Here is a 25,313-nt window from a genome sequence, read left to right as displayed (position 1 = left end):
ACTTCTACCCTGAGCACACGCAATGGAGCCATAGATAGTCAAGTGAAATCCAATCCACAAAATAATTTGATCTACGGAAAACATTGTTGATACGAGCTCGTTTCGAATGTAATGACGAGTCGTAATGGATTCCTGATCGAAATTAGGTAGTGTCGACTTTAAACAATTTTCAGGTCTTTGCGTTTTAAAAGTTGTATGACTAAAGTAGCAAAGGTGTTTGTGATATGATGAATGTTGGGTTTTCAATGAAACAAGAACGAACCCATATTAGAAAATTAGAACCCGGGCTTAAAAGGTTTGAAAGAAAAAGAAATGATTTGAATAAAAACTGAGACCCTCTATTTAGCAAAATAGGAACCTTCGGTATAATTTGAACGCCACACCAAGGGTGATAAGTTCGGAAATAAAGTCAGATTGATGCCACTTGTGAAGATAAGTCAATTGAGCTTTGGAGAATAAGGAGAGTGAACTAACTCACCAAAAATATAGGTCATTCAGAATTTTGGTAAAAAGTCCATTTACAAGAAATTCAACAACTATATATAGCAAAGTGACTAGTAGCCGAATGGACAAGTTCAAGGCTTAATAACTAAGTAAAACATTAAACCAAGTTCTAGCTTGAATTCATGAATAGGTTGCATCAAGGTTCGGCTGAATGGAGACCAAGGAATAGCTTCCAAAGAACTTTGGGAATTAGCAGCAGCTACATTCGGCTAATGGAATTAAATGAGGTAAGTCATTATGCAACTCTTGCTGAAAAATTACCAATATTAAATGGCAACTTGAACAGCCATTTGGAAGTATGAATGGACGGTTTTGAAGAGCCTCATGGTGTGAACTTGGCTGAACCAAATGGTCAAAGTGTGAACAGAAATTATGCTGCCTTGGAAGTTGAATGGCTTGATGATTCTTAGCTAAATAGTTGCTTTGTAGAGTAACCAAATTAATTCAGCTTCAATGCATGAATTGTACCAGCTGCAAGTGAATCCTCCCATGCATGAATCTACATGCATGAATCTGCCCAATGTATCTCCACATTCGGCTGCACCTAAATAAAAAAATGAACTTAATTAATTTAACAAATTCAGCTGAACTAAATTAAAACATAATGTGAACACTCTAATTGACATTGTGACAAATTAAATATTAACTAAACAAGACATATTAATTCAGCTAAGCATAATTAAAACATGTATTATATTCAGACAAATTTAATGAAATCTAGGCACATTCAATTCAACAAAAATAACATATTAAACACTTGTACTAATTAAAGACATATTTATAAGTTGTAGTAAAACTTAATTAAATTCTTAATTTAAATGGTCTAAATTCTAGCAGCAAATTAATTAGCTGGAACGAATTCAGCTTCCCAAAAATTGAAAAAATTGAATTCGTTTTTGAGCTCCTTGCGCTCACTTTCCCATGCTCGTTCCAACATTGCTGAAATAGCCTCCTTAAATTGCTTGGCTCGAGCTCACATTATCAAACCAATTGGCAACTTGATGGCCTCTTGTTCGAGCTCCTCTTGGTTCATAGGCAAGCTCACATCATTCCCCTCCTCTTCAGAATGATTTGTCCTCAAATCGCTTTCTGCATCAAACGGAGACAAATCAGAAATGTTAAAGGTCGCACTAACATTGTATTCACCAGGCAAGTCCAGCTTATAAGAATTATCGTTAATTCGTTCAGGTACTTGAAACGATCCATCCCCTCTCGGAAGAAGTTTAGATCGTCTTTGCGTTGGAAATCTCTCCTTGCACATATGCAACCAAACCCAATCTCCTGGCTCAAACACAACTCGCTTACGGCCTTTGTTAGCATGTTGTTCATAGTTCTTGGTCTTGGCCTCAATGTTGTCTCGAACTCGTTGGTGCAATTGCTTGACGTAATCAGCTTTGCATTTTTCATCTACATGCACAAGTTGGTTAGAAGGCAATGGCATTAAATCAAGTGGTGTTAACGGATTGAAACCATAAACAATTTCGAAAGGAGAAAGTTTGGTAGCTGAGTGAACAGCTCGATTATACGCAAACTCCACATGCGGTAAACATTCTTCCCAAGCCTTCAAATTTTTCTGGATGATTGCTCGAAGCAATGTAGACAAAATTCTGTTGACCACTTCGGTTTGGCCGTCCGTTTGCGGGTGGCAAGTGGTAGAAAACAGCAGCTTGGTTCCAAGTCACCCCCATAGTGTCCTCCAAAAATGGCTAAGAAATTTCGCATCTCAATCAGGCACTATCGTCTTAGGCATGCTATGCAACCTGACAACTTCTTTGAAAAATAAATTAGCAATATTCACGGCATCATCAGTTTTATGACATGCTATAAAATGGGCCATTTTCGAAAACCTATCCACAACTACAAATGTTGAATCTCAGCCGTTTTTACTCCTTGGTAAACCTAGCATGAAATCCATGGAAATATCAGTCCACGGGGTTTCAGGAATGGGTAATGGTTTATACAAACCATGGGGCTTTATTCGTGACTTAGCCCGCTTGTATGCAATGCATCGATTACAAAATCGTTCAACATCTCGTCGCATCTTAGGCCAAAAGAAATGTTCGTGAAGTGTAGCTAAAGTCTTAGCAACACCAAAGTGCCCCATTAATCCACCACTATGCGCTTCTTCGATCAACACCTCTCGAACGGACCCTTGGGGTATACAAAGCTTTCCTTCTCGGAATAAGTACCCATTATGTTGATAGTACTTCTCGTAGTCTCCCTTTGCACATAACCTAAAGAATTCACCAAAGTCAGTATCATTGACATATAAATCTTTAAGAAATACAAACCCCATCAATTTAACATCCAAAATATTTAATAAAGCATACCTTCGAGATAGTGCATCAGCCACAACGTCTTCCTTACATTTTTATATTTAATGACATTGGGAAAAGATTCGAGAAATTCTACCCACTTAGCGTGTCGCTTGTTCAGCTTATGTTGCCCTTTTAAATACTTCAAGGATTCATGATAGGTGTGGATTACAAATTCTTTGGGCCAAAGATAGTGCTGCCACGTGTCTAAGGCTTGAATCAACGAATATAGCTCCTTATCGTACGTCAGATAGTTTAGGATGGTGCCGTTGAGTTTCTCACTAAAATACGCGATAGGGCGTCCATCTTGCATCAACACGGCTCCAATACCTAAACCTGATGCATCACATTCTAACTCGAAAGTTTTATCAAAATTCAGCAATGCTAGTAATGGTGCATGAGTTAAACAATCTTTAATTTTTAGAAATGACTTTTCTTGTTCTTCTCCCCACACAAAATTAGAGTTCTTACGGATAACCCCAGTTATGGGTGCAGCTAAAGTGCTAATGTTTGGCACGAACCGACGATAAAAGCTGGCTAATCCATGGAAACTTCGAACTTGGGAAACATTTTTCGAACGGGGCCATTCTTGTATCGCCTTAACCTTCTCGTCGTCAAGTTCAAGGCCCTCCAAGCTAACAATGAAACCTAGAACCACAATCTTGTTAGTACAAAAATCGTATTTCTTCAAGTTAGCATATAAAGTCTCTTTCCTCAAAACTTCCAAAACAGCCTTTAAATGTGTTACATGGTCATCCAAGGTCTTGCTATAAATCAATATATCATCGAAATATACTACGCAAAATCTACCAATAAAAGGTCTTAAAACATGATTCATAAGTCTCATGAATGTGCTTGGTGCGTTCATTAAGCCAAATCGCAAAACGAGCCACTCGTAAAGTCCATGCTTCGTCTTGAAGGCAGTCTTCCACTCATCACCTTCACGCATAGGTATTTGGTGATATCCGCTTTTGAGATCAATTTTTGAAAACAAACTCGCACCACTCAACTCATCAAGGATATCATCCAATCGCGGTATAGGGTGTCGATACTTGATGGTAATTTTGTTTATAGCACGACAATCTACACACATTCTCCACGTTCCATCCTTCCTATGAACAAGCAAAATAGGTACGGCGCAGGGACTAAGGCTTTCACGCACATAGCCCTTCTTAAGAAGTTCATTCACTTGTTTTTGTAGTTCTTTTGTTTCTTCAGGATTGCTCTGATAAGCAGGACAGTTTGGAATCGCGGCTTTCGGTACAAAATCTATTTGATGTTCATTTCCACGAATAGGTGGTAACCCACTCGAGATTTCTTCCGGGAAAACATCTTTAAATTCCTGCAACATAGAAAAAACAGAAGAGGGTAACTTATCATCAAATTCGTTAGTACCAAGCAGACTTTCCTTGTACAAAAGAATCAACAATGGTTGTTTTAACAACATCGATTTTTTGACTTCTCTCTCTTTTATATACAAACTCTTTTTTCATTCTCATCTCTCGTCTCTTTTTCTTTTTCTTTTGCATCGTTCCCTCTTTTTTTATCACTTATTTTTTTGCTTTTCTTCTTTTCTACATTCTTTTCATTTTTTTCTCTCTCGCTCATTTTCTTTTGATTTTTCAATAGAACTCCTCATTTTGAGTTGATCTTCATAAACTTGTTTGGGTGTTAGCAGAGCTAACGTCACCGTTCATCCCAAGTGTTTAAAAGTAAATCAGTTCGTGTATCCATCATGAATCGCACGTTTGTCAAATTACCAGGGGCGTCCAAGAAGAAGATGCCCAGCATGCATCGGAACAACATCACACTTCACTTCATCTTGATACTTTCCAATCGAAAATGAAATAAGCACTTGCTTTGTCACCTTAAGTTTTCCACCATCGTTAAGCCATTGGAGCTTATACAGATGGGGATGTTTGGTGGTGGCCAATCCAAGTTTCTCCACCATCAACGTACTAGCCACTTTTGTACAGCTTCCTCCATCAATTATAACGCAACAAATCTTACCTTCCACTTGACATCGCGTATGGAAAATGTTTTCGCGTTGTTGTTCATTTTCAACGCCTTGCAGAGTAAGACTTCTTTTCACAACTAAAATTTCTCCATTCTCGGCTTGTTCTACTTCTTTTTCATCTTCGAGTTGATCAATGGCCTCATTCTCTTGTTCACTTTCAGATTTAATCTCTCCATCGTCTCGAACAAACATCGCATTCCGATTTGGACATTGGCTCGCAATGTGACCCCTTCCAAGGCATTTGAAAGACTTAATGCTTCAAGATCTATTCAGTTGAGCTTCCATCTTTCCCTTACTTGTTTCAGCAATCGGTTTGTTGAACTTGGTTGCACCACTCACTTCTTTGTTTCGACTTGGTATGTCACGTTTGTTGGTCCCTTGCCCCCACCTAGACGTTGAAGAAGTGTTAGGGAAAGTTCGTGACGTACCTTTTCTCTTTAGTTTTTTTCAAACCTTATGGCCATATGGACCATATCAATGACCTCAACATAGTGGTGTAGTTAGACAATGTTTGCAATTTCACAGTTAAGGCCGGCGAGAAATCGTGCCATGGTGGCTTCTCGATCTTCCACCACATCAGTGCGAATCATGGCCACTTCCATTTCCTTGTAGTAATCCTCCACGCTTTGTTAGCCTTGAGTTAAGCTTTGTAACTTTTGATACAACTCCCGGTGGTAGTAAGCTGAAATGAATCATTTTCTCATTATTGCCTTCATTTCCATCCATGTAGACACGGGACGTTCGCCATTGCGTCGTCGACTCAAAGTGAGTTGATGCCACCATATTATGGCATAGTTGGAAAATTCTATAGTAGCCAATTTAACCTTCTTGCTCTCCGAGTAATTATGACACTCGAAGAATAATTCAACCTTCTTCTCCCATTCAAGATAGGCTTCGGGATCTGACCTTCCTTGAAAAGCAGGAATCGCCATCTTAATGTTCTTTAAGTCATCATCAGGCTACTCTCGATCTCTTTGTCCCCGTCCTCGTTGGCCTCGTCGCCTTGCGCTTTGTCGCAAACCTTGTTCAATTTCTACGTCGCTTGGTTCATATAAGTCATTTGCATGCTGCCAAGGACGTTCTTGCTCTCTTCTTGGGATTGGAGGGGTGTTCGCACGTTGACTTCGTTCCATTCGTTTATTGAGGGAATCGAATTGGGGTTGGAACAATCGAGAGATTTCTCATACAATAGCTTGCACTTGAAGATCAGGCACTCCGCCTCCGGGAACATTTCTTCGTGGTTGAAGGTTTACTCCTCCACCAGTGGCATTCGAAGCTCCTCCGCTTGTTGCTCGATGTTTCAGACTCCTTGACATAATGATTTGTGATACGAAAATATCCTCACCACAAAACCTCACAAGAAAAGATTCATTCCTCTCGTGTTTTCATTCAACTTTGGCTTTTATCTTGATGTAATCTCTCATGCCTTTTACCTCTCAAATCCAACTCTCAATATTCTGAAAAGCTACCTTAGACTTATACATAACTTGTCGGTCGGCTTCAAAAGGGCTAATACAAAGGAATTATGATATGGTTTAGAGTAGGCTGGAAAGAAGAAATTTGGTTTTAAGATTGTGGCGTAAATAACAGAGCACTACTAGAAAAGAGTGTCAATTGTTCGAACAATAATCAATACATACAATCTCTTCTTTTTTATATATATTCGATATACTTTTTTTTAACACAAAATTTTTTTAATTTTGTAATGTATATATTCTCTCTTTTTTTAAATTTGATTTTTTTCAAATTTTTTTTTCGAATGATGATTACGTACCTAATTTAACTAGCTCTGATACCAACTGATACGAGCTCATTTCGGATGTAATGACGAGTCGTAATGGATTCCCGATTGAAATTAGGTAGTGTCAACTTTAAACGATTTTCAGGTCTTTGCGTTTTAAAAGTTGTATGACTAAAGTAGCAAAGGTGTTTGTGATATGATGAATGTTGGGTTTTCAATGAAAAAGAACGAACCCCTATTAGAAAATAAGGACCCCGGCTTAAAAGGTTTCAAAGAAAAAGGAACAATTTGAATAAAAACGGAGACCCTCTATTTAGTAAAATAGGAACCCTCGGTATAATTTGAACGCCACACCAAGGGTGATAAGTTCAGAAACAAAGTCAGATTGACGCCACTTGTGAAGATAAGTCAATTGAGCTTTGGAGAATAAGGAGAGTGAATTAGCTCACCAAAAATATAGTTCATTCAGAATTTTGGCAAAAAGTCCTTTTACAAGAAATTCAGCAACTATATATAGCAAAGTGACTAGTAGCCGAATGGACAAGTTCAAGACTTAATAACTAAATAAAACATTGAACCAAGTTCTGGATTGAATTCATGAATGGGTTGCATCAAGGTTCGGCTAAATGGAGACTAATGAATAGCTTCCAATGAAGTTTGGGAATTAACAACAGCTACATTCGGCTAATGGAATTAAATGAGGTAATTCATTATGCAACTCTAGCTAAAAAATTACCAACATTAAATGGCTACTTGAACAGCCATTTGAAAGTATGAATGGACAATTTTGAAGAGCCTCATAGTGTGAACTTGGCTGAACCGAATGGTCAAAGTGTGAATAGAAATTATGTTGCCTTGGAAGTTGAATGGCTTGATGATTCTTGGCTAAATAGTTGCTGTGTAGAGTAACCAAATTAATTCAGCTTCAATGCATGAATTGTACCAGCTGCAAGTGCATCGTCCCATGCATGAATCTGCCCAATGTATCTCCACATTCGGCTGCAGCTAAATAAAAACAAATGAACTTAATTAATTTAACAATTTCAGTTGAACTAAATTAAAACATATTGTGAACACTCTAATTGACATTGTGACAAATTAAATATTAACTGAACAAGATATATTAATTCAGCTAAGCATAATTAGAACATGTATTATATTCAGACAAATTTAATGAAATCTAGACACATTCAATTCAACAAAAATAACATATTAAACACGTGTACTAATTAAGGACATATTTATAAACTGTAGTAAAATTCGCTCCAACATTGCTGAAATAGCCTCCTTAAATTGCTTGGCTCGAGCTCGCGTTATCGGACCAATTGGCAACTTGATGGCCTCTTGGTCGAGCTTCTCTTGGTTCGTAGGCAAGCTCACATCAATTGTTATGGTAAAGGTCGTAATGCCAGAGGAATCATTACCGCAAGGCATAGAGGGGGAGGTTATAAGCGTCTATACCGTAAAATTGATTTGTGACGAAATAAAAAAGACATATATGGTAGAGTCGTAACCATAGAATACGACCCTAATTGAAATGCATACACTTGTCTCATACACTATGGGGATGGTGAGAATAGATATATTTTACATCCCAGAGGGGCTATAATTGGAGATACTATTGTTTTTGGTACAAAAGTTCCTATAAAAATGGGAAATGCCCTACCTTTGAGTGCAGTTTGAACTATTGATTTACGTAATTGGAAGGAACCAATTAGGTTTACGATGAAACCTAAAAATTAATCACTGATCCAATTTGAGTACCTCTATAGGATAGACCTCAACAGAAAAATGAAGAGTAACGGAGCAAGTGATTGAGTATAGTAGTTCCTCATATAAAATTATTGACTCTAGAGATATAGTAATATAGAGAAGACAAAATTGTTTCAAGCACCGATAGAACCAGAAGCGTCCCTTGTTTCAAAGAGAGAAGGACGGGTTATTCACATTTCATTTGATGGTCAGAGGTGAATTGAAAGCTAAGTAGTGGTAATTCGAAAGATTCCCCAGGGGAAAAATAGAGATGTCTCCTATACTACCCATAATATGTGGAAGTATCGACGTAATTTGATATAGTCATTCGGTCTGAATGTTACATGAAGAACATAAGCCAGATGACGGAACGGGAAGACTTAGGATGTAAAAGATCATAACATCTGTGGTTCGACAGATTTGAATTCCTATATATCCACTCATGTGGTACTTCATTGTACAATATATATAAGAATTATATGATAAGAATGATATGAATCCATCTGTATAGATATCATTATCTACATCTAGAAAGTCGTATGCTTTGGAAGAAGCTTGTATAGTTTGGGAAGGGGTTTTGATTGATCGATCAAAAAGAAGAATGTACTTCAATCGATATGCCCTTAGGCACGGCCATACATAACATAGAAATCACACTTGGAAAGGATGGACAATTAGCTAGAGCAGCGGGTGCTGTTGTGAAACTTATTGCAAATGAGGGGAAATCGGCCACATTAAAATTACCTTCGGGAGGTCCGTTTGATATCCAAAACCGCTCAAAGATCGGATAGGTGGGGAATGTTAGGGTGAACCAGAAAAGTTTGGGTAGAGTCGGATCTAAATGTTGGCTAGGTAAGTGTCCTATAGTAAGAGGAGTAGTTATGAACCCTATAGACCATCCCCATGGGGGTGGTGAAGGGAGGGATCCAATTGGTAGAAAAAAAAACCGCAACCCTTTGGGGTTATCCTGCACTTGGAAGAAGTAGAAAATGGAATCAATATAGTGATAATTTGATTCTTCGTCGACGGAGTAAGTAGGAGAGATTATTTTTTTCTTCGTCTTTACAAAAACAAAAACTATATATTTTTAAAGTAAAAAAATGGCACGTTCACTAAAAATTCCTTTTGTAGCAAATCATTTATTAAAAAAATGACATGGGCGAATGACGAGAATTGAACCCGCGCATGGTGGATTCACAATCCATTGCCTTGATCCACTTGGCTACATCTGCCCCCTACAATTACTATACTCTATAATATTTTTTTACTTGTTTAAATATTTCAAATACAAATTATAACGATTTCTATTTCTATCAGTCATCATTCTTTTTTTTATCTTATTTCTAAGATCCAATATATAGAAAATTCCAATCTCTATCTTTTATTTTTACCCTAAAATAAAAAACTTTACAAAATTTTAGTAAGAGATTTTTTACTTCTTTTTATTTTTATATATATTTTATAAAAAAGGTAAAGTAAAGAAAAGAAAAACCACTAAATCGAAATAAAGGAGCAATACCAACATTCTTGCTAGAACAAGAAAGTGGTTACTGCTCCTTTACATTCAAAAACTCGTATACACTAAAACCAAAGTCTTATCCATTTGTAGATGGAGCTTCAATAGCAGCTAGGTCTAGAGGGAAGTTATGAGCATTACGTTCATGCATAACTTCCATACCAAGGTTAGCACAATTAATAATATCAGCCCAGGTATTAATTACACGACTTTGACTATCAACTATGGATTGGTTAAAATTGAAACCGTTTAGGTTGAAAGCCATAGTGCTAATACCTAAAACGGTGAACCAGATACCTACTCTAGGCCAAGCAGCTAAGAAGAAATGTAAAGAACGAGAATTGTTGAAACTAGCATATTGGAAGATCAATGACCAAAATAACCATGAGCAGCTACGATATTAGAAGTTTCTTCCTACTGACCAAATTTATAACCTTCATTAGCAGATTCATTTTCTGTGGTTTCCCTGATCAAACTAGAGGTTACCAAGGAACCATGCATAGCACTGAATGGGAGCTACCGAATACACTAGCTACGCCTAGCATGTGAAACGGATGCATAAGGATGTTGTGTTCAGCCTGGAATACAATCATGAATTTGAAAGTGCCAGAGATTCCTAGGGGCATACCATCAGAAAAACTTCCTCGACTAATTGGATAGATTAAGAAAACAGTGGTAGCAGTTACAATAAGAGTTGAATATGCAACAGCAATCCAAGGGCGCATACCCAGATGGATACTAAGTTCCCACTCACGACCCATGTAACAAGCTACACCAAGTAAGAAGTGTAAAACAATTAACTCATATGGGCCGCCATTGTATAACCATTCATCAACAGATGCTGCTTCCCTGATCGAGTAAAAGTGCAAACCTATAACTACAGAAGTAGGAATAATGGCACCAGAAATAATATTGTTTCTGTAAACAGGTTCACGAATACCATCAATATCTATTGTAGGAGCTGTAATGAAGGCGATAGTAAATATAAAAGTTGCGGTCAATAAGGTAGGGATCATCAAAACACCAAACCATCCGATGTAAAGACGATTTTCAGTGCTGGTTATCCAATTACAAAAGCGACCCCATAGGCTTTCGCTTTCGCGTCTCTCTAAAATTGCAGTCATGGTAAAATCATGGTTTATTTAATCATCAAGGACTCCTAAGCGCACAAATTTTCTAGAACTAGATAATTGAAGGCTTATTATTCAATAGTCTAACATGACTTATATACCTGTGTCAACCAATATCAAATAGAAAATATACATCTAGGATCGTATCTAGATTTATCATTTTTTTTCTTAAGTTAGAAAAAGAAAATACGGATTGATATAGATATTATATATATCCAAATCATTCCAATCTTCTATTAGGAATAGCATTTTGATATGATAATAAAAATGGGTTGGCCGGGACTCGAACTGAATCTTCTCTTCAAGCTCCATCTTATACTATTTAGAGTCTTGTTTATTCCATAAACAGACTCTAAAAAAAGTGGAATACTTGATCAATCCCCTGTTATTCTTACTGCCTAAACATTTAATACTAGAAATGAATAAATTTGTTTGTTATCTCTTCATCATTTCAGAAAATTGCCATTTTTATTGGAATTGAATTCACATAATTTCATAACCAATCATGAATGATTGACCAGAGCATTGATACAAATAATATCCAAATACCAAATTCATCCCCTATAGAACTTTCGCAAAGCAGAAAACCTCTTGGAAAGATCAAAGAAAAAATGTTCTTATTCCGTTTCAGTAAAGAATTCTTCCAAAAATTCCGAACCTAATTTTTTTAAAAATGTACGAATAGTACTTTTGTGTTTACGAGCCAAAGTTTTAACACAAGAAAACCGAAGTATATATTTTATTCGATACAAAATTTTTTTTTGAAGATCCACTGTGATAAGGAGAAAGATTTCTGGATATACGCACAAATCGGTCAATAAAATCAAAATTGGGGGAATCGACCCACGTTGGCTTACTAATAGGGTGCCTTAATGTGTTACAAAATTTCACCTTAGACAATGATCCAATGAGCGAAGTAATTGGAATTCTTGTATCCAACGTCTTCACAGCATTATCTATTAGAAATGAATTTTCTTGCATTTGACTCCGTACCACTGAAGGATTTAATTGCACACTTGAAAGATAGCCCAGAAAGTCGAGAGAATATTTAGATAATTGATCTATACGGACTCTTCCTGATTGAGACCAAAAGTAAAAATAATATTGCCATAAATCGACAAAGGAATATTTCCACTTATTGATCAGAAGAGACGTATCCTTTGAGGCCAAAATTGACTTTTCTTGATACCTATTAAAATGTATGAAAGGGTCTTTGAACAACCATAGGTTGTTCCAAAAATCATTATAAAAGACTTTGCCAAGATACTTTATTTTTCCATAGAAAAAATTCATTCAGGAAAGACTCCAGAGATGTTGATCGTAAATGAGAAGATTAATTATGGAGAAAAATAAAAATGGATTCATATTCACATGTATGAGAATTATACAGGAACAAGAATAATCTTGGATTAAAAATTGAAATAGATTTCTTTGAAGTAATAAAACTCTTCAAATTACAATAATTGTACAGAGAGAACCGTAATAAATGTAAAGAAGAAGCATCTTTTACCAAGTAGCGAAGGGCTTCAACTAAGATATCTAGATGGATAGGATGAGGTATTAGTGCCACTAACACATAATTTAAGTGTGAGAATTTGTCCTCTAAAAAAGGAAATATTGAATGAATTGATTGTAAATTACGAGATTTTGCGACTTCTGCCCCTTGTAAGTAAGATATTAATCGTAAGGAAAATGGAATTTCCACAATGACTGCAAACCCTGCCGCTATCATTTGAGAAAACAAATTATTGTTTTGTCCAAAAACTGGATTTTGGCTAACCCATAAAGGGAATGCCTAATAATAATGACTCCTAAAAAAATCAAAATTTACTCATGAGAAAAACCTTTACCACATTAGGCACTAATTTCTTTTTAACATTTAATTAGATCAGGTAATCATTCAAATTGAGAATAGAAGCTCGTTACTTTTTGTTTTCCTATAATTGGGGTCGTAGAGCTCTATCCATTTATTCATCGGACCCAACTTTGAATTCAATTCATTCTTTTTGTTTCACACCAAAAATTCAAAAAGCGGTTTTTTTTGGAATGATCTGAAAAAAATGATTCTTAGAATTCTCCATTGCTACGACATGCTCTTTTTTCCATCCACTCCTTTCAGGATCAGTGTGGTCTTACAAACTCTACCAATGGTCTAAACAAATCCCTTTCTTCATACAAATGTGTAAAAGATGCTAGTCGCACTTAAAAGCCGAGTACTCTACCGTTGACTTAGCAACCCAAAAAAAATTAGAATATGTAGATACAATCGGAAAAACAAAATGGAATTGCACTAGGCAATCAAAACACGAATTTACAAAAATTGGAATAAAGAAAGACACGAAATTCTCAAATAAAACCATAGAAATAGAAATAGAATAAGTGAAAATTTGCGGACCGCCTCCTGTCTTATTCACTCCATTGTTATCCATTTTTTTGGTTTCAATACAATTACAATAAAAAAACATATTGTATCATAACAAATTCAAAGAAAGAACCCATTATTTGAATGAAGTGAAGTGCCAAACGAGGATAATTGAATCTATTTATCTATGATCAAATTATATTTGTTTGATACACTCTCGCCAATATGATTGTAAATTTTGAATATAAATGTTTAGAGTTGAGAAAAGAATAAAGAATATAAAAATACTACAAAAATTCAATGAAAAAAAGAATTCATTTTTTATTTTTTATTAGTTATTATTAATATTTTCTCTTTTTATATGTTATATGTTATTTTATCATTATTTTATCTTATCTTATGTTGTTTTGTAAATGTTTAAATGCAATTGCATCATTTATTCACTTGATCTTTTCTTTCTATTTTCTATCAATAAAATTGGCTCAATAAAATCGGGTTTTATTGTTATAGAACACGGTATTCTATATTTTATAGTAGCAATATTCTATAGTAGCAAGGCAATAAGAAATACGAATAATAATTTTTTTAAAAATAAAAGTCTGAATAGACCAAAAGAGGAGGGAAAGAATAAAGAAAAATTTATACAATGCTAGATATGAATCATCCACACCCTCTTTTCTGGATTTCATTAATTGAATTTTTTTTGATTAAGACTAAGTTCTGCAAAAACCCCCGCCTTCTTTAAAATATCATGAACAATTGCTGTGGGTTGAGCTGATTTTTCAAGGAAATGGAGAATGGCAGGAACATTGAAATAGGTTTGATTATTTATCGGATCATAAAAACTCACTTTTCGAAGATCTCTTCCCTCTCTTCGGGATCGAACAATAATTGCAATGATTCGTTAAACGGCTCATTGGGATAGATGTAGTTAAATAATACCCCTAGAAACGTATAAGAAGTTTTCTCCTCGTACGACTAGAGAAAAAATGATTAATTAAAAGTTATTTCTATATATGGAATTAGAATGTCAAAAAGATCCATAAACCAACAAATCAATTAAACACTTAACCTCGTCTTTTTTTTTTGAGAAAACAAAGAAGAAAAAAGCATTCGTACTCTCATAACTCAATTCAAATAACTCTCAAAATGCTCAAAAAAATAATCCTTAGGCATTCTTTTACGGAGTAGTCTCTAACCCATTTTTTGTTTGTCTCGCTTAGAATCTATTTCGATTCTTCATTTTAATCTAGTTGTTGAGAAAATAGAAAAGGGTATTTCCTTGTTCTAGGATCTTTTATCTTTGCCTTGAATCATTGGGCGATATTTAATCATTTTAATCTAGACATTCCATTGACGATATCTAATCATTTCAAAAATGGTAGCAACATCCCTTTTTTCTCTCTTTTTTTCTATCAAAGAATCATATGAACGACTAATTCCCGCATGATACACTTTTGACCGAAAGATTTTTACCAATTCCAACAACTTTTAATTTTGATCTAAAAATACTTGGAATCAGATCCTTTCGATTTCTATATCACAAATAGACTTACAAAGTTGTTCCAACTTATTTATTTCCATTAACTTACCCTAGATCCTTGCCCCTGAAAAATTGATGTTTCTCTTCGAGCTCATTTTTGCTCTATTTTTTGTAATTTTTATGTTTTTGTGATCGTTGCAACTAAGCCTAGCTAACTCTTACTTTCATTTTTTAATTTGTTAAAAATTTTGGAAGTTTCCAGTGATGAATCTTGAATGTTTTTTATGATAATTATATGTTTGAAACTTAGGTTGGGATATTTGGTTTAAGGATTAAATTGTTTAAATGTCAAAATTTCAAGGCTTGGTAGTGATTTTGATGAATAATAGGGACTGTTAAAGATCCTAGTGTATTTGATTGCAATTAGATTCTTAGAAAATGGACAAATTTGACGAATATCGGGTTAAAGGACTAAATTGCAAAAGTTATAAAATTTTAGGGAAAATGTGTAATTAATGGAAAGTTGAGGGTCATATACATTGAATGGAATGTGAAATACGTATGAAATTAATGTATTGTATTTAATTATTATATAGATCAAAATTTGGATAAAAAGACAATAACCGAGGAAAAGGGAATATAGCGGACTAGCCCCTGCGTGTTGTTTAGAATTGAATATTAGGTAAGTTCATAATGTTTCAATATGTAATGAATTTCTACTTGTATTTTCACATTTAAAGTTCTTTAATTAAATGTCTATATTTAATAATTGAACGATTGCACATACGTGTCCCTGTTTGTACTTTGGTACCCCTGATTGCACATACGTGCACCTGTTTGTACTTCGATATCCCTGATTGCACATACATGCTCCTGTTTGTTTTTCTGTACCCCTAAATTCATTTATGTGCCTCGATTTTTCTCTAGTAAACCTGAAATAAAAAAGAATATGAAATGTTTTTAAATGTATTAGATTAAATGATATACTATGTCTTTACTAAGTTTTATAAACTTACTGGTTCTTGTTCGAAGTGTTGGAAGTGTAAGAAATGTTGAGAGAAACATTCCTGTTTGTGATGAATGCAATAAAAGACATTTTGGAGAGTGTCGATCAAAGTTGAGAGCTTGTTTCCATTGTGGGTCTACTGACCATTTCCTTCGTGATTGCCTGAAGAAGCAAAATGATTTTTGTAATAAATCAAACAAGCTTGAAGAAACTTCTCAAAGAGGTAGACAATAAGGAAATGCCGGGAATACTACTCCTGATCGAGGGAAAAATATCGAGATGAATGAACAGTTGAAGCGAGAACACCAGCTAGAGCCTATGCAATGAGAGCTCGTGAGGAAGCTACTTCCCCAGACATTATTGTGGGTACTTTTTCTCTCTTTGATAATAACTCTATGCATTGATTGATCTTGGATCAACTCACTCGTATATATACACTACATTTTTAGAAAAAAAGAAATTACCTATTGAGTTCACTGAATATACTGTCAAAGTTACAAACCCCCTAGGTTAGTGTGTTTTAGTTAATCAAATGTGTAGATCGTGTCCACTAAAAATTAGGGGTTACAATTTTCCCGCTAGTTTATTGCTGTTAAATTTTGATGATTTTGATATCATTTTGGGAATGGATTGGTTGTCTGAGCATGATGCAATAGTGAGTTGCCGAAGGAAGCAAGTTAATTTGAAGCATCCAGATGGTCAATTTATTTGTGTTAATTTGCTTGGAATGAACTACGTGGTTATGATGATATTACATTGATGATGAATGCAAAGTCATATATATATGTATCTATGAGAGCAAGTTAGAAGCTTTATGACCTCACCATCACCCCCTTATCACTATTGTTTTATGACGAAAATTATCTTGATGAGACAAATATGTTTTTCAACTGAGTAAATTCTGATAGTATAGAAGTAAACACTTAAATGTTTGAGTGAAAATGTATTGATTATGAGTTGAAACTCATAAAGGTATGGATCAAAGAGTATAACATTTTGTTATTGATAAATATTATAATTATATGAGCACATTAGTTATGATATTTGGATTATGATGCTATTTAGAAATTTCGATTGTGAATTAGTGATTTGAGTTGGCATATGAATTATGTGTTGAGAACAAAAGTGATTCAAAGCAAATGTTCATTAAATGCTTTGAGAATGTGAAATTAGTAATGAATTAGATATTTGTGATAGTATGTGTTATGCGCATTTATGTGTAAGATAAATTTGAGGCTTTACTACACTCACCCCCTATATCAGTAAAATGTTACAATGAAATTTGTAAGATTTTGGTTGAATATTTATTATGAATATTTTCTGTCACCCACAATTTCACACAATGAATTTACTTATTCGAGCTCAATATTAATATCTAATTAAATTCCAATACTTATCTTCCATTTTACTTACCGAAATTTATTCAATTAGAGAACGTCTTACAGAATTGAGTACTTCGTTTTCTTTATGCAATAGTCCAACTATGGTCTTACACATATTTACATATTGATGCCATAGCCCAGCTATGGTCTTACACAATAGCACATATCACACCGATGCCATATCCCGGATATGGTCTTATACAGAAATCAGATATCACATGTTGCCATGGTCCAACCATGGTCTTTTTCGTCAATTCATCACATATCACTGAACGAAAGTACTCATTCCTACGTTCTACTCAATTTAATCTTCTAATTTAGTTTTCATACTATTATAATTTCATGATTCAATAATAAAGACATCAAACAAAACATCATATTACCTCTAATTTAACGATTAAATATAAGATTCTATTGTAATACCCAATTTTAGCCCGGGCTCATAAAAAAAACCCAAAATAATAAAACAAAGTCTAAGTCCAGTAATATCATTTGGCCCGATCGGAATGGCCCATTACTTGAAAAGGTTGAAGGTCCATCTACAAGCTTATGGAAACATAATCTTCAAGGATATGCAATCTTAGATATGATATGCAATCTTAGATATGATATATGCAATCTTAGATATGATATGCAATCTTAGAAGATATGGTGTTGGCCACGTCAGCCAAACCACTAAATCACCTAGAACAACCAAGGACTTTTGATTATGTACTTCTATTCTTATCATTTAAAAACTTAGATTCTTTTATGTCTAACGCCTTATAGAATCTCATTAAGTTTATCCAAACTTACGATTGAGCTGCCTTGTATGCAGAGTCAAGCGATGGCTCAAGGGTTGTATGGAGGCACCAAGCCAGACTCTTCCAGGCTCGTGCAAATGGCAGTGTAAACGTATAACGTATATAGAGGGGTACCCTTAGAGGCTACGCCTCAAGGGAAATTGCTTTAGTGTCATTATTGATTCTCAAGTTAATGTAATTAATTATTCATACTTAATAAGGTAGAATGATTGTAGTGACTAAGTACTTGTATGGTACAAAATATACTTAAATTTTAAATTTAGAATCTATTGTTATCTATGGAAATGAGTAGGGGTTGACTAGTCATAGTGGATGTACAATTTAGTATTGATTAAATCTGTAAGTAACAGGATAGAGATCGTGTTAAGTTATCTAGTTTATTTGTAACACTTGATACTCAGACTCGATGCTCAGGTTAGGCATAGGCTGTTACAAATGCATTGTCGTAGTGGGAGGGTCTCTCATAGGCCTGCGTTCTTCCAATCTGGCAGAAGTGTTTTAAACACTGAGTCTGATGAATAGGAAGATGATGACCCACTCACATTTGATGAAGTGATGTAGAGTGTTGATAATAAGCTCATGGAAATAGCTATGAAAGTTGAGATGGATTTTATGAATTCCAACTCAATGTGGGAACTTATAGACTTACCAATAGGGATAAAACTCATAGGGTGTATGTGGGTTTACAAGAAGAAAAGAAATGCAGATGGAAAAGTGGAAACTTATAAGGCTAGACTTGTAGTAAAAGGTTATACTCAGAAAGAAGGTATCGATTATGAAGAAACATTCTCTTTGGTTACTATGCTCAAGTCAATCTGCATATTGTCATCCATTACGGTGGCTCTCGATTATGAAATCAGGAAAATGGATGTCAAGACGACATTCTTGAATGGTTGTCTTGAAGAAAGCATCTATATAATGTAACCCACCGTAAATATAGCTTAAGCAAATGAGCCTAAAGTTTGTAAACTTCTTAGTTCCATATATGGACTTAAGCAAGCATCTCGTTCATGGAATCGAATATTTAATCAAGCAATTAAAACTTTTAGATTTGAGCAAAGCGTAGATGAACATTGTGTTTATAAGCGTATTGAGGATGGAAAGGTGGTCTTTCTCATTCTATATGTCGATGACATTCTACTTATTGGAAATGATGTAGGGACATTATCATCGATTAAGTTGTCTTTAATTCAATAGTTTAGCATGAAGAACTTGGGAGAGGCTATTTTTTTCTAGGTATTCGACTCCTAAGGGATCGAAAGAACAAAGTGATAGCATTATCACAAGTTTCATACATAGATAAGATATTGAAACGTTATTCAATGATCGATTCTAAGAAGGGAACTCAACCTTCTATATCAGGATTTCATCTTTCTTTGCAGGATTGTCCTAAGATAGTAGAAGAAAGAGAAAACATGAGAAAGGTTCCTTATGCTTCTGCAATAAGAAGTCTCATGTATGTTATGTTGAGCACACATCGATATATCTATTTTGTAGTAGGGTTAGTGAGTCGATATCATGCGAATCTCGACAACGATGGCTTTTATAGTCTATTTACTCAGTCATCTAAGGTTTCCCGACAACGATGACTACCAGAATATGTACATTCTGTTGGGAAAAATAGGTTTGGAAAACACAACAAAAAATAAATTTAGGGAAAACAAAGTTTTAATTTTTTTTCCAAACATGATCTTGGTTGTGATATCTAAAGTAATAAACACTTAATCAAAATTGTACCTTTTCGATTCGTCTAGGATGAGCGCTTCGACCGAGTAGTCTTCTCTGCTATCCTCAAGCTCACATTTGCCGAGTATGGGCTCGCTTCGAATCATAAAATTTTTCACAAAAATTAGTAGTAGGGTAATTTTATAATTTCTCTAAACTTTTAGGTCAAGATGTAAATCAAAAAAATATCTTTAGAAATTTTATGAAATAATCTTTTTAGAGAATTTTCTCTCTACAACTTTCTCTTGAATTCATGTGTGTGTAAAATAATAACCCAATGCTCTCTTTATATATGGAGAGTATAGAGAGTCAACTATGATTAAACTTAATCACTTTAATATTAAATCTTACTAAAATAATAGAATATTTATCTACAAGATAAACATTAAATTAAATTTAATATTAAGATAATCACTTTAATATTAAATTAATAAAATACTATTAAGATAAGTATTATATTAAATTTTATATAAAACTATTAAAATAATATTATGTTTAGAATAGTTAATATGAAACCAAATTTTCTGGTATAGTCCCAGTAGAAGTGTAATTCTTCCACAACTCAACCACCGAAAACTAACCGCCACCGAGTCGCTGCTGTCGCTGTCGCTGACACCGTCATGTCCGATGATGCAGGTGTCACACCATTATGGCACCTCAAGTCAGTTCGGTCTAGGTTAGTGACAACCTGACTGGTTCGATCTAGCCACCGGTTTGACCGTCAGCCCGATTTCACATACCGAGCTCGATTTGGCCAATATTTTGGTTTGGCTCTCGGTTTTGGGCTCCCAGGCCCAATTTACAATCTCAGGTCTAATTTTCAAGATTAATTACCCATTGGGCCAATTGTTTTGCTATAAAATTAATTTCCAAAAATATCATATTAATTTTCATCAATTTGATTGATTTAATTTTACTTGACCAAAATAAATTTTTCCAAAAATCACTTAGAGTTTCCAAATTAATTTTTCAAGAAAATTCTTTAATCAAATTCTCTAGTTAAACAATTCTTACGACCACCTAATTTAATTCCACATCGAGTAAATCGACTCAATTAAATTATTTCTAAAGTTGTAGAATTTTCTTCTAATTCAAATTCAGTCCAATTGAGCTTTTGTTGAGCTAGCGGTGGAACCAATCGGACATATACAATTAGGCTCTAGTAATTGCAATCATTTCTAGAAGCAACATTCCGATAATTCACAATTACTTAACCATGGAGTCAGTTCACAATAAGTACCATGATTGAAAACTCCTTATTGTATACTCTTTACAATAACAATTCATCCAATTGTTTTGTCAAAGGACCTCGTCATGTGTGTGTTAAACTTAATACAATCTTATTTTATCTTATTGTGACAATTGTGTCTTCTTCATGATTAATATGATCACTGTCAACAAATGACTATGATAAAGTTTGCTCAAGAACAAGCAACTCGTGGCCACATTTCATACTTATCAATCCACACAATCCCAATGAGAGGATATCATTAACTCTTTAATTGAGCTACGAATTCGAGTATTGCTAGTAAAGCCATGCCATACACAAGTCATGTACCCAACATAACGGTTATGGGCTCAATCATCTTTAGAGCATGATATCCTCTCATTGGCATACGCATGGTTAGTAACTAACTTGGGATTTAGGTAAATTACACCATGAACGTCACAAGTGAATTAATTCACAAATGGATTCAAAATTAATTCATCTTGGGTCTAGTCTAATGTATCATTCTACAAATGAATACATCTATGTCTCTACCCGTGGAGTCAACTGCTCTGGTACCCAAGACTAGCCATCTCCCCAATTGGATTTGTATACGACATAATAATCTTTCTCAGTATTTGAATCAAATTCTCACTTCAATTATTTTACGGGATTAAGGACTTATTTAGATTATCTACTAAAGTAAGTTGTCTTTCTCGCAATGTAAATGTTCTTACAATGCCACTTATCTTCAATTTGAATTTAGACAATCAATGAGCTAATATTTGCTTGTCACAATTTTTCTATGCATGCAAAATATAAAAGACAGAAATACAAAAGACATAATAGTAAAATGTGAAATTAACTTTATTTATTTATTCATTGTTCAAATAAATAGAAAATAGTTACATGCTTACTACAATATAGGCACATTTCCTAACACATTCTACCACCTCAGGTTGCCCGGCAACGATGATTTTTACCATTATACCTAATCTTATGGCATGCTAACTATATTTGGCTCTGCCCAAACAGCTAACAAGGCAACCAATATTTCAATTACACGCTATAAACCAATTCAATATCATAATTCCATCCCATAATCATCAACAATTTATATCACATATAACATGTCATTTAACAATTTGTATCATATTGGTTTCTATTATGCTGAAACCAATTCACAATCTTGATGTTCAATACCATCACATAATTCAATTCAAGACAAGTAATAGTCTTACCTTAACAATTAATATGCAAAAAAAAACCATATGTATGTATATAAGTGGAATTATCTCGAATCATAAAAGTACAAACCAAAGCTTTTGTTACTTGTCTACGACTCTTGTTTTTCCCTTCTCTTATGACGGTTTGGCATCATCTTTAGGTACGTTCGATAATTCAATAATAGAAACTTCATTTTACATCTAATTAACATTCAAATACATAGCCAATCATAGTTCACATTTTATTCATTAGTCCTTATACTCGAGATACACATATTTTTCAATATCTAATTTCACATTCTTTCATTAGGGACCCTATACTTTTCATCTAAATCATAATCTTATAACATTTTTCAATTTATTCAATCTAGTCTCTAGTGTTACAAAGTTATCTAACAAGCTAAAATAGATTTCTAATTTAGTCCTTATTATGATCTAAGCTTATTAACTGTCAAATTCAAGCCTAATTCATCAATTTAGTCCTTATGCTTTTGTTTTGGGTAGTTTAATATATGAATAGATGTTAGCTTTTGTAACATCCTTTTTTAGTGAAATCGAAACAGAGGTTTTGGGACCACAAATTCAACGTCAATATATTTATTTTATTATTATTTTATTTTCTATAGCATGATAGTAGTAATGTATAAAAATTTCGTTAAGAAATTTTACCGCTTTATGCTTAGTTTGATAAAAGGACTAAACGCATAAACTACAAAAGTTAAGTTCTAGTAACTAAAGGTATTAAATAGCTATATAACCTTAAATTTTGAGTCCCTATATCATAATTAGACCATAAATATTGATAGTGGAATATGATGGCTTGGTATTAGTGAAAATTTTAATGTTTTAAAAGGATATAATGGTAATTAGTTAAATAATGTTAAGTAAAAAAAACAAATTACATTATCATCTTTCTTCATTCATTCTCCACCGAAACTAGGGCTAAGAATAAGCCATTTAAGAGCTTTCAATTTCGGCAACTTCGCCTTCCTTGTGCGGTATTTATTTTAGTTTCATTTTTAATGATTTTTATGTTTTCGGGATTATTGTAGCTTAATCTAGCTAGCTTGGGGACTAATTCGTGAAACTTTTAAACTATTAAAATTTTTCCATGAATGAATGTGTATATGTTTTTTATGTTTTATGGAAGAAAATGGTTAGCTGTTGCTAGATAAACAACTTTTGTTAAGTGATTTTGATGAAATTGTCAAATAGGGATTAAATTGAAAAATAGAAAATTATAAATGGTGAAATTGTGAAATAAATTAAATATAGGGCTTGCTAGGGACCTATATGATATTCGGCTATGATGGGTTGAAGTTAAATTGCATGGATTTCCATTTTTATGAGTTAGGGACTAAATTGAAAAGAAATCAAAAGTATAGGGTCAAAATTATAAATTTGCTAAAATGTGAATTTGGGTTGAATTGAATAAAATAGTTATTAAATTGATCAAATTTATTCATTTAGATCAAGATAGACCACGTACGGCTCTATATCGAGGCAAAGAGAAAGCTTCAGATTAGTCGACTCCATTTCTATGTTTATCATCGAGATAAGTTTGTATGTTCAAATAGCATTTTAAATTTATGATTTGAATGCTATTATTGTATAATACCAAATTCTTCCTCAAAGGAAAAACCCAACGTCTTGTCAACAATTATCGACTAATGAAAAGGGATAGCTCCGACTATCGAGCTATGAAAAGGGATGGTTACGACCATCAACAATGAAAAGGGATGGTGATGAGCATCAAAATTATGAAAAGGGATAGCCTCGGCTATCAAATTATGAAAAGGGATGGTGACGACCATCAACAATGAAAAGGGATGGTGACGACCATCAAAATTATGGAATGGGATAGTTTCGGCTACCGAATCATGAAAAGGGATAGCTTTGGCTATCGAATTATGGAAAGGGATGTGCCAATCATCGTGTTATTACTTCGTGTGAGTTTTGGTAAGAGCTTTCAATGTAATTTACCTTATTATGATGGAAGGTAGGAAGTGTGTACTTTTGTGACATAAAGAGCATAAATTCATATACCTAAGCTTATGTTTTAGCTATTATCATGTTGGATTGATTTATATATATGCTTTGAGATTTGGTGATGTATTGATAAGCTTAGACTATATTTCTTACGACCTTACTAAGCATAACATGCTTACCTTGTGTTCATTTTTCTGTGTTTGCAGTTAATCAGAAGCTCGTTCAGGTTGGAAAGTCGTCAGAGACCTATCACACTATCCATCAGCTATATCAATAGATTTTGATGTTTTTAAGTCTTGGTTATAATGGAATGTATAGGTATTTTGGTTGATGTGGTAGCCATTTTTTTGGCTTGTTTTTATGATTTTTTAGTACTGATATGGAAATAGTTTTGGTATGTAAATATTTGGCCTTAAACTGGTTAATGTTTTAGCCAATATGTTTTGGCTCATCAATTTGCTATTTTGAATGTTTGAAATGGATGAATGTGTTGTTTTATGTATGTGGCCTTATAATGGTTAAAATTCTAGTTGTAGTGATGTTTAGATGATGGATGTGAAAATAGTCATTTCAGTATGAAAATGTGGTTGGCATATATGTGTATTGATGCTAATTGTTGAATGGCACATTTGGTACCATTTGGTGTGTTTTTTATAGGTAAATCAAATGGTATGTTATGGTATAAACTTAGCTAAAAGTTAGTTGAACATTTGGCCAAATTGTGTTTATATTTTTAAATGTTTTATTATTGTGATTGAGGTGACTTTTAGGATATTGGTTGTATGCTTATATACCATATTGGATTGCTTATTTATGCATGGTTTTGGTGCAATCTGAATGCTTACTTATATATGCAAAAGTGATTGTAGGTTCATGCTTGAATGAGTGAGAAAAATAGCTAGGAAATGGCCTATTTTTCATCCACACGAGCAGAGACATGGGTGTGTGTCTCAGCCGTGTGTGACACACGGCCTGGCGACACGGCCATGTGTCCCTTGTAGCTTTCAAAGGATTGCAAGTCAGGCTGTTACACGACCTAGCACACGGCCTAGCACACGGGCGTGTGAGGTTATTTCGAAGGGTACACGGCCTGGCACACAAGCGTGTGCCTTAGCCGTGTAACCCAAGTCAATGAGTTACATGGGTAAGGACACA

General features: G+C 34.2%; 1 protein-coding gene and 1 pseudogene across 1 annotated transcript; both read right to left on the bottom strand.

Moving 5' to 3' along the window:
• Positions 1–9,885: 9,885 nt before the first annotated feature.
• LOC128042342 (photosystem II protein D1-like) lies at positions 9,886–11,003 on the bottom strand (annotated as a pseudogene).
• A 662-nt stretch (positions 11,004–11,665) lies between these two features.
• LOC128042909 (maturase K-like) lies at positions 11,666–12,268 on the bottom strand. The gene has a single exon (XM_052634337.1). It carries the CDS (start codon positions 12,266–12,268, stop codon positions 11,687–11,689), a length of 582 nt encoding a protein of 193 aa, XP_052490297.1. The 3' UTR covers positions 11,666–11,686.
• Positions 12,269–25,313: the final 13,045 nt, after the last annotated feature.

This window comes from Gossypium raimondii, chromosome 1 (genome assembly GCF_025698545.1).
Source record: "Gossypium raimondii isolate GPD5lz chromosome 1, ASM2569854v1, whole genome shotgun sequence".
Lineage (NCBI taxonomy): Eukaryota > Viridiplantae > Streptophyta > Magnoliopsida > Malvales > Malvaceae > Gossypium > Gossypium raimondii.
This window is presented reverse-complemented; position numbering and strand designations above follow the sequence as displayed.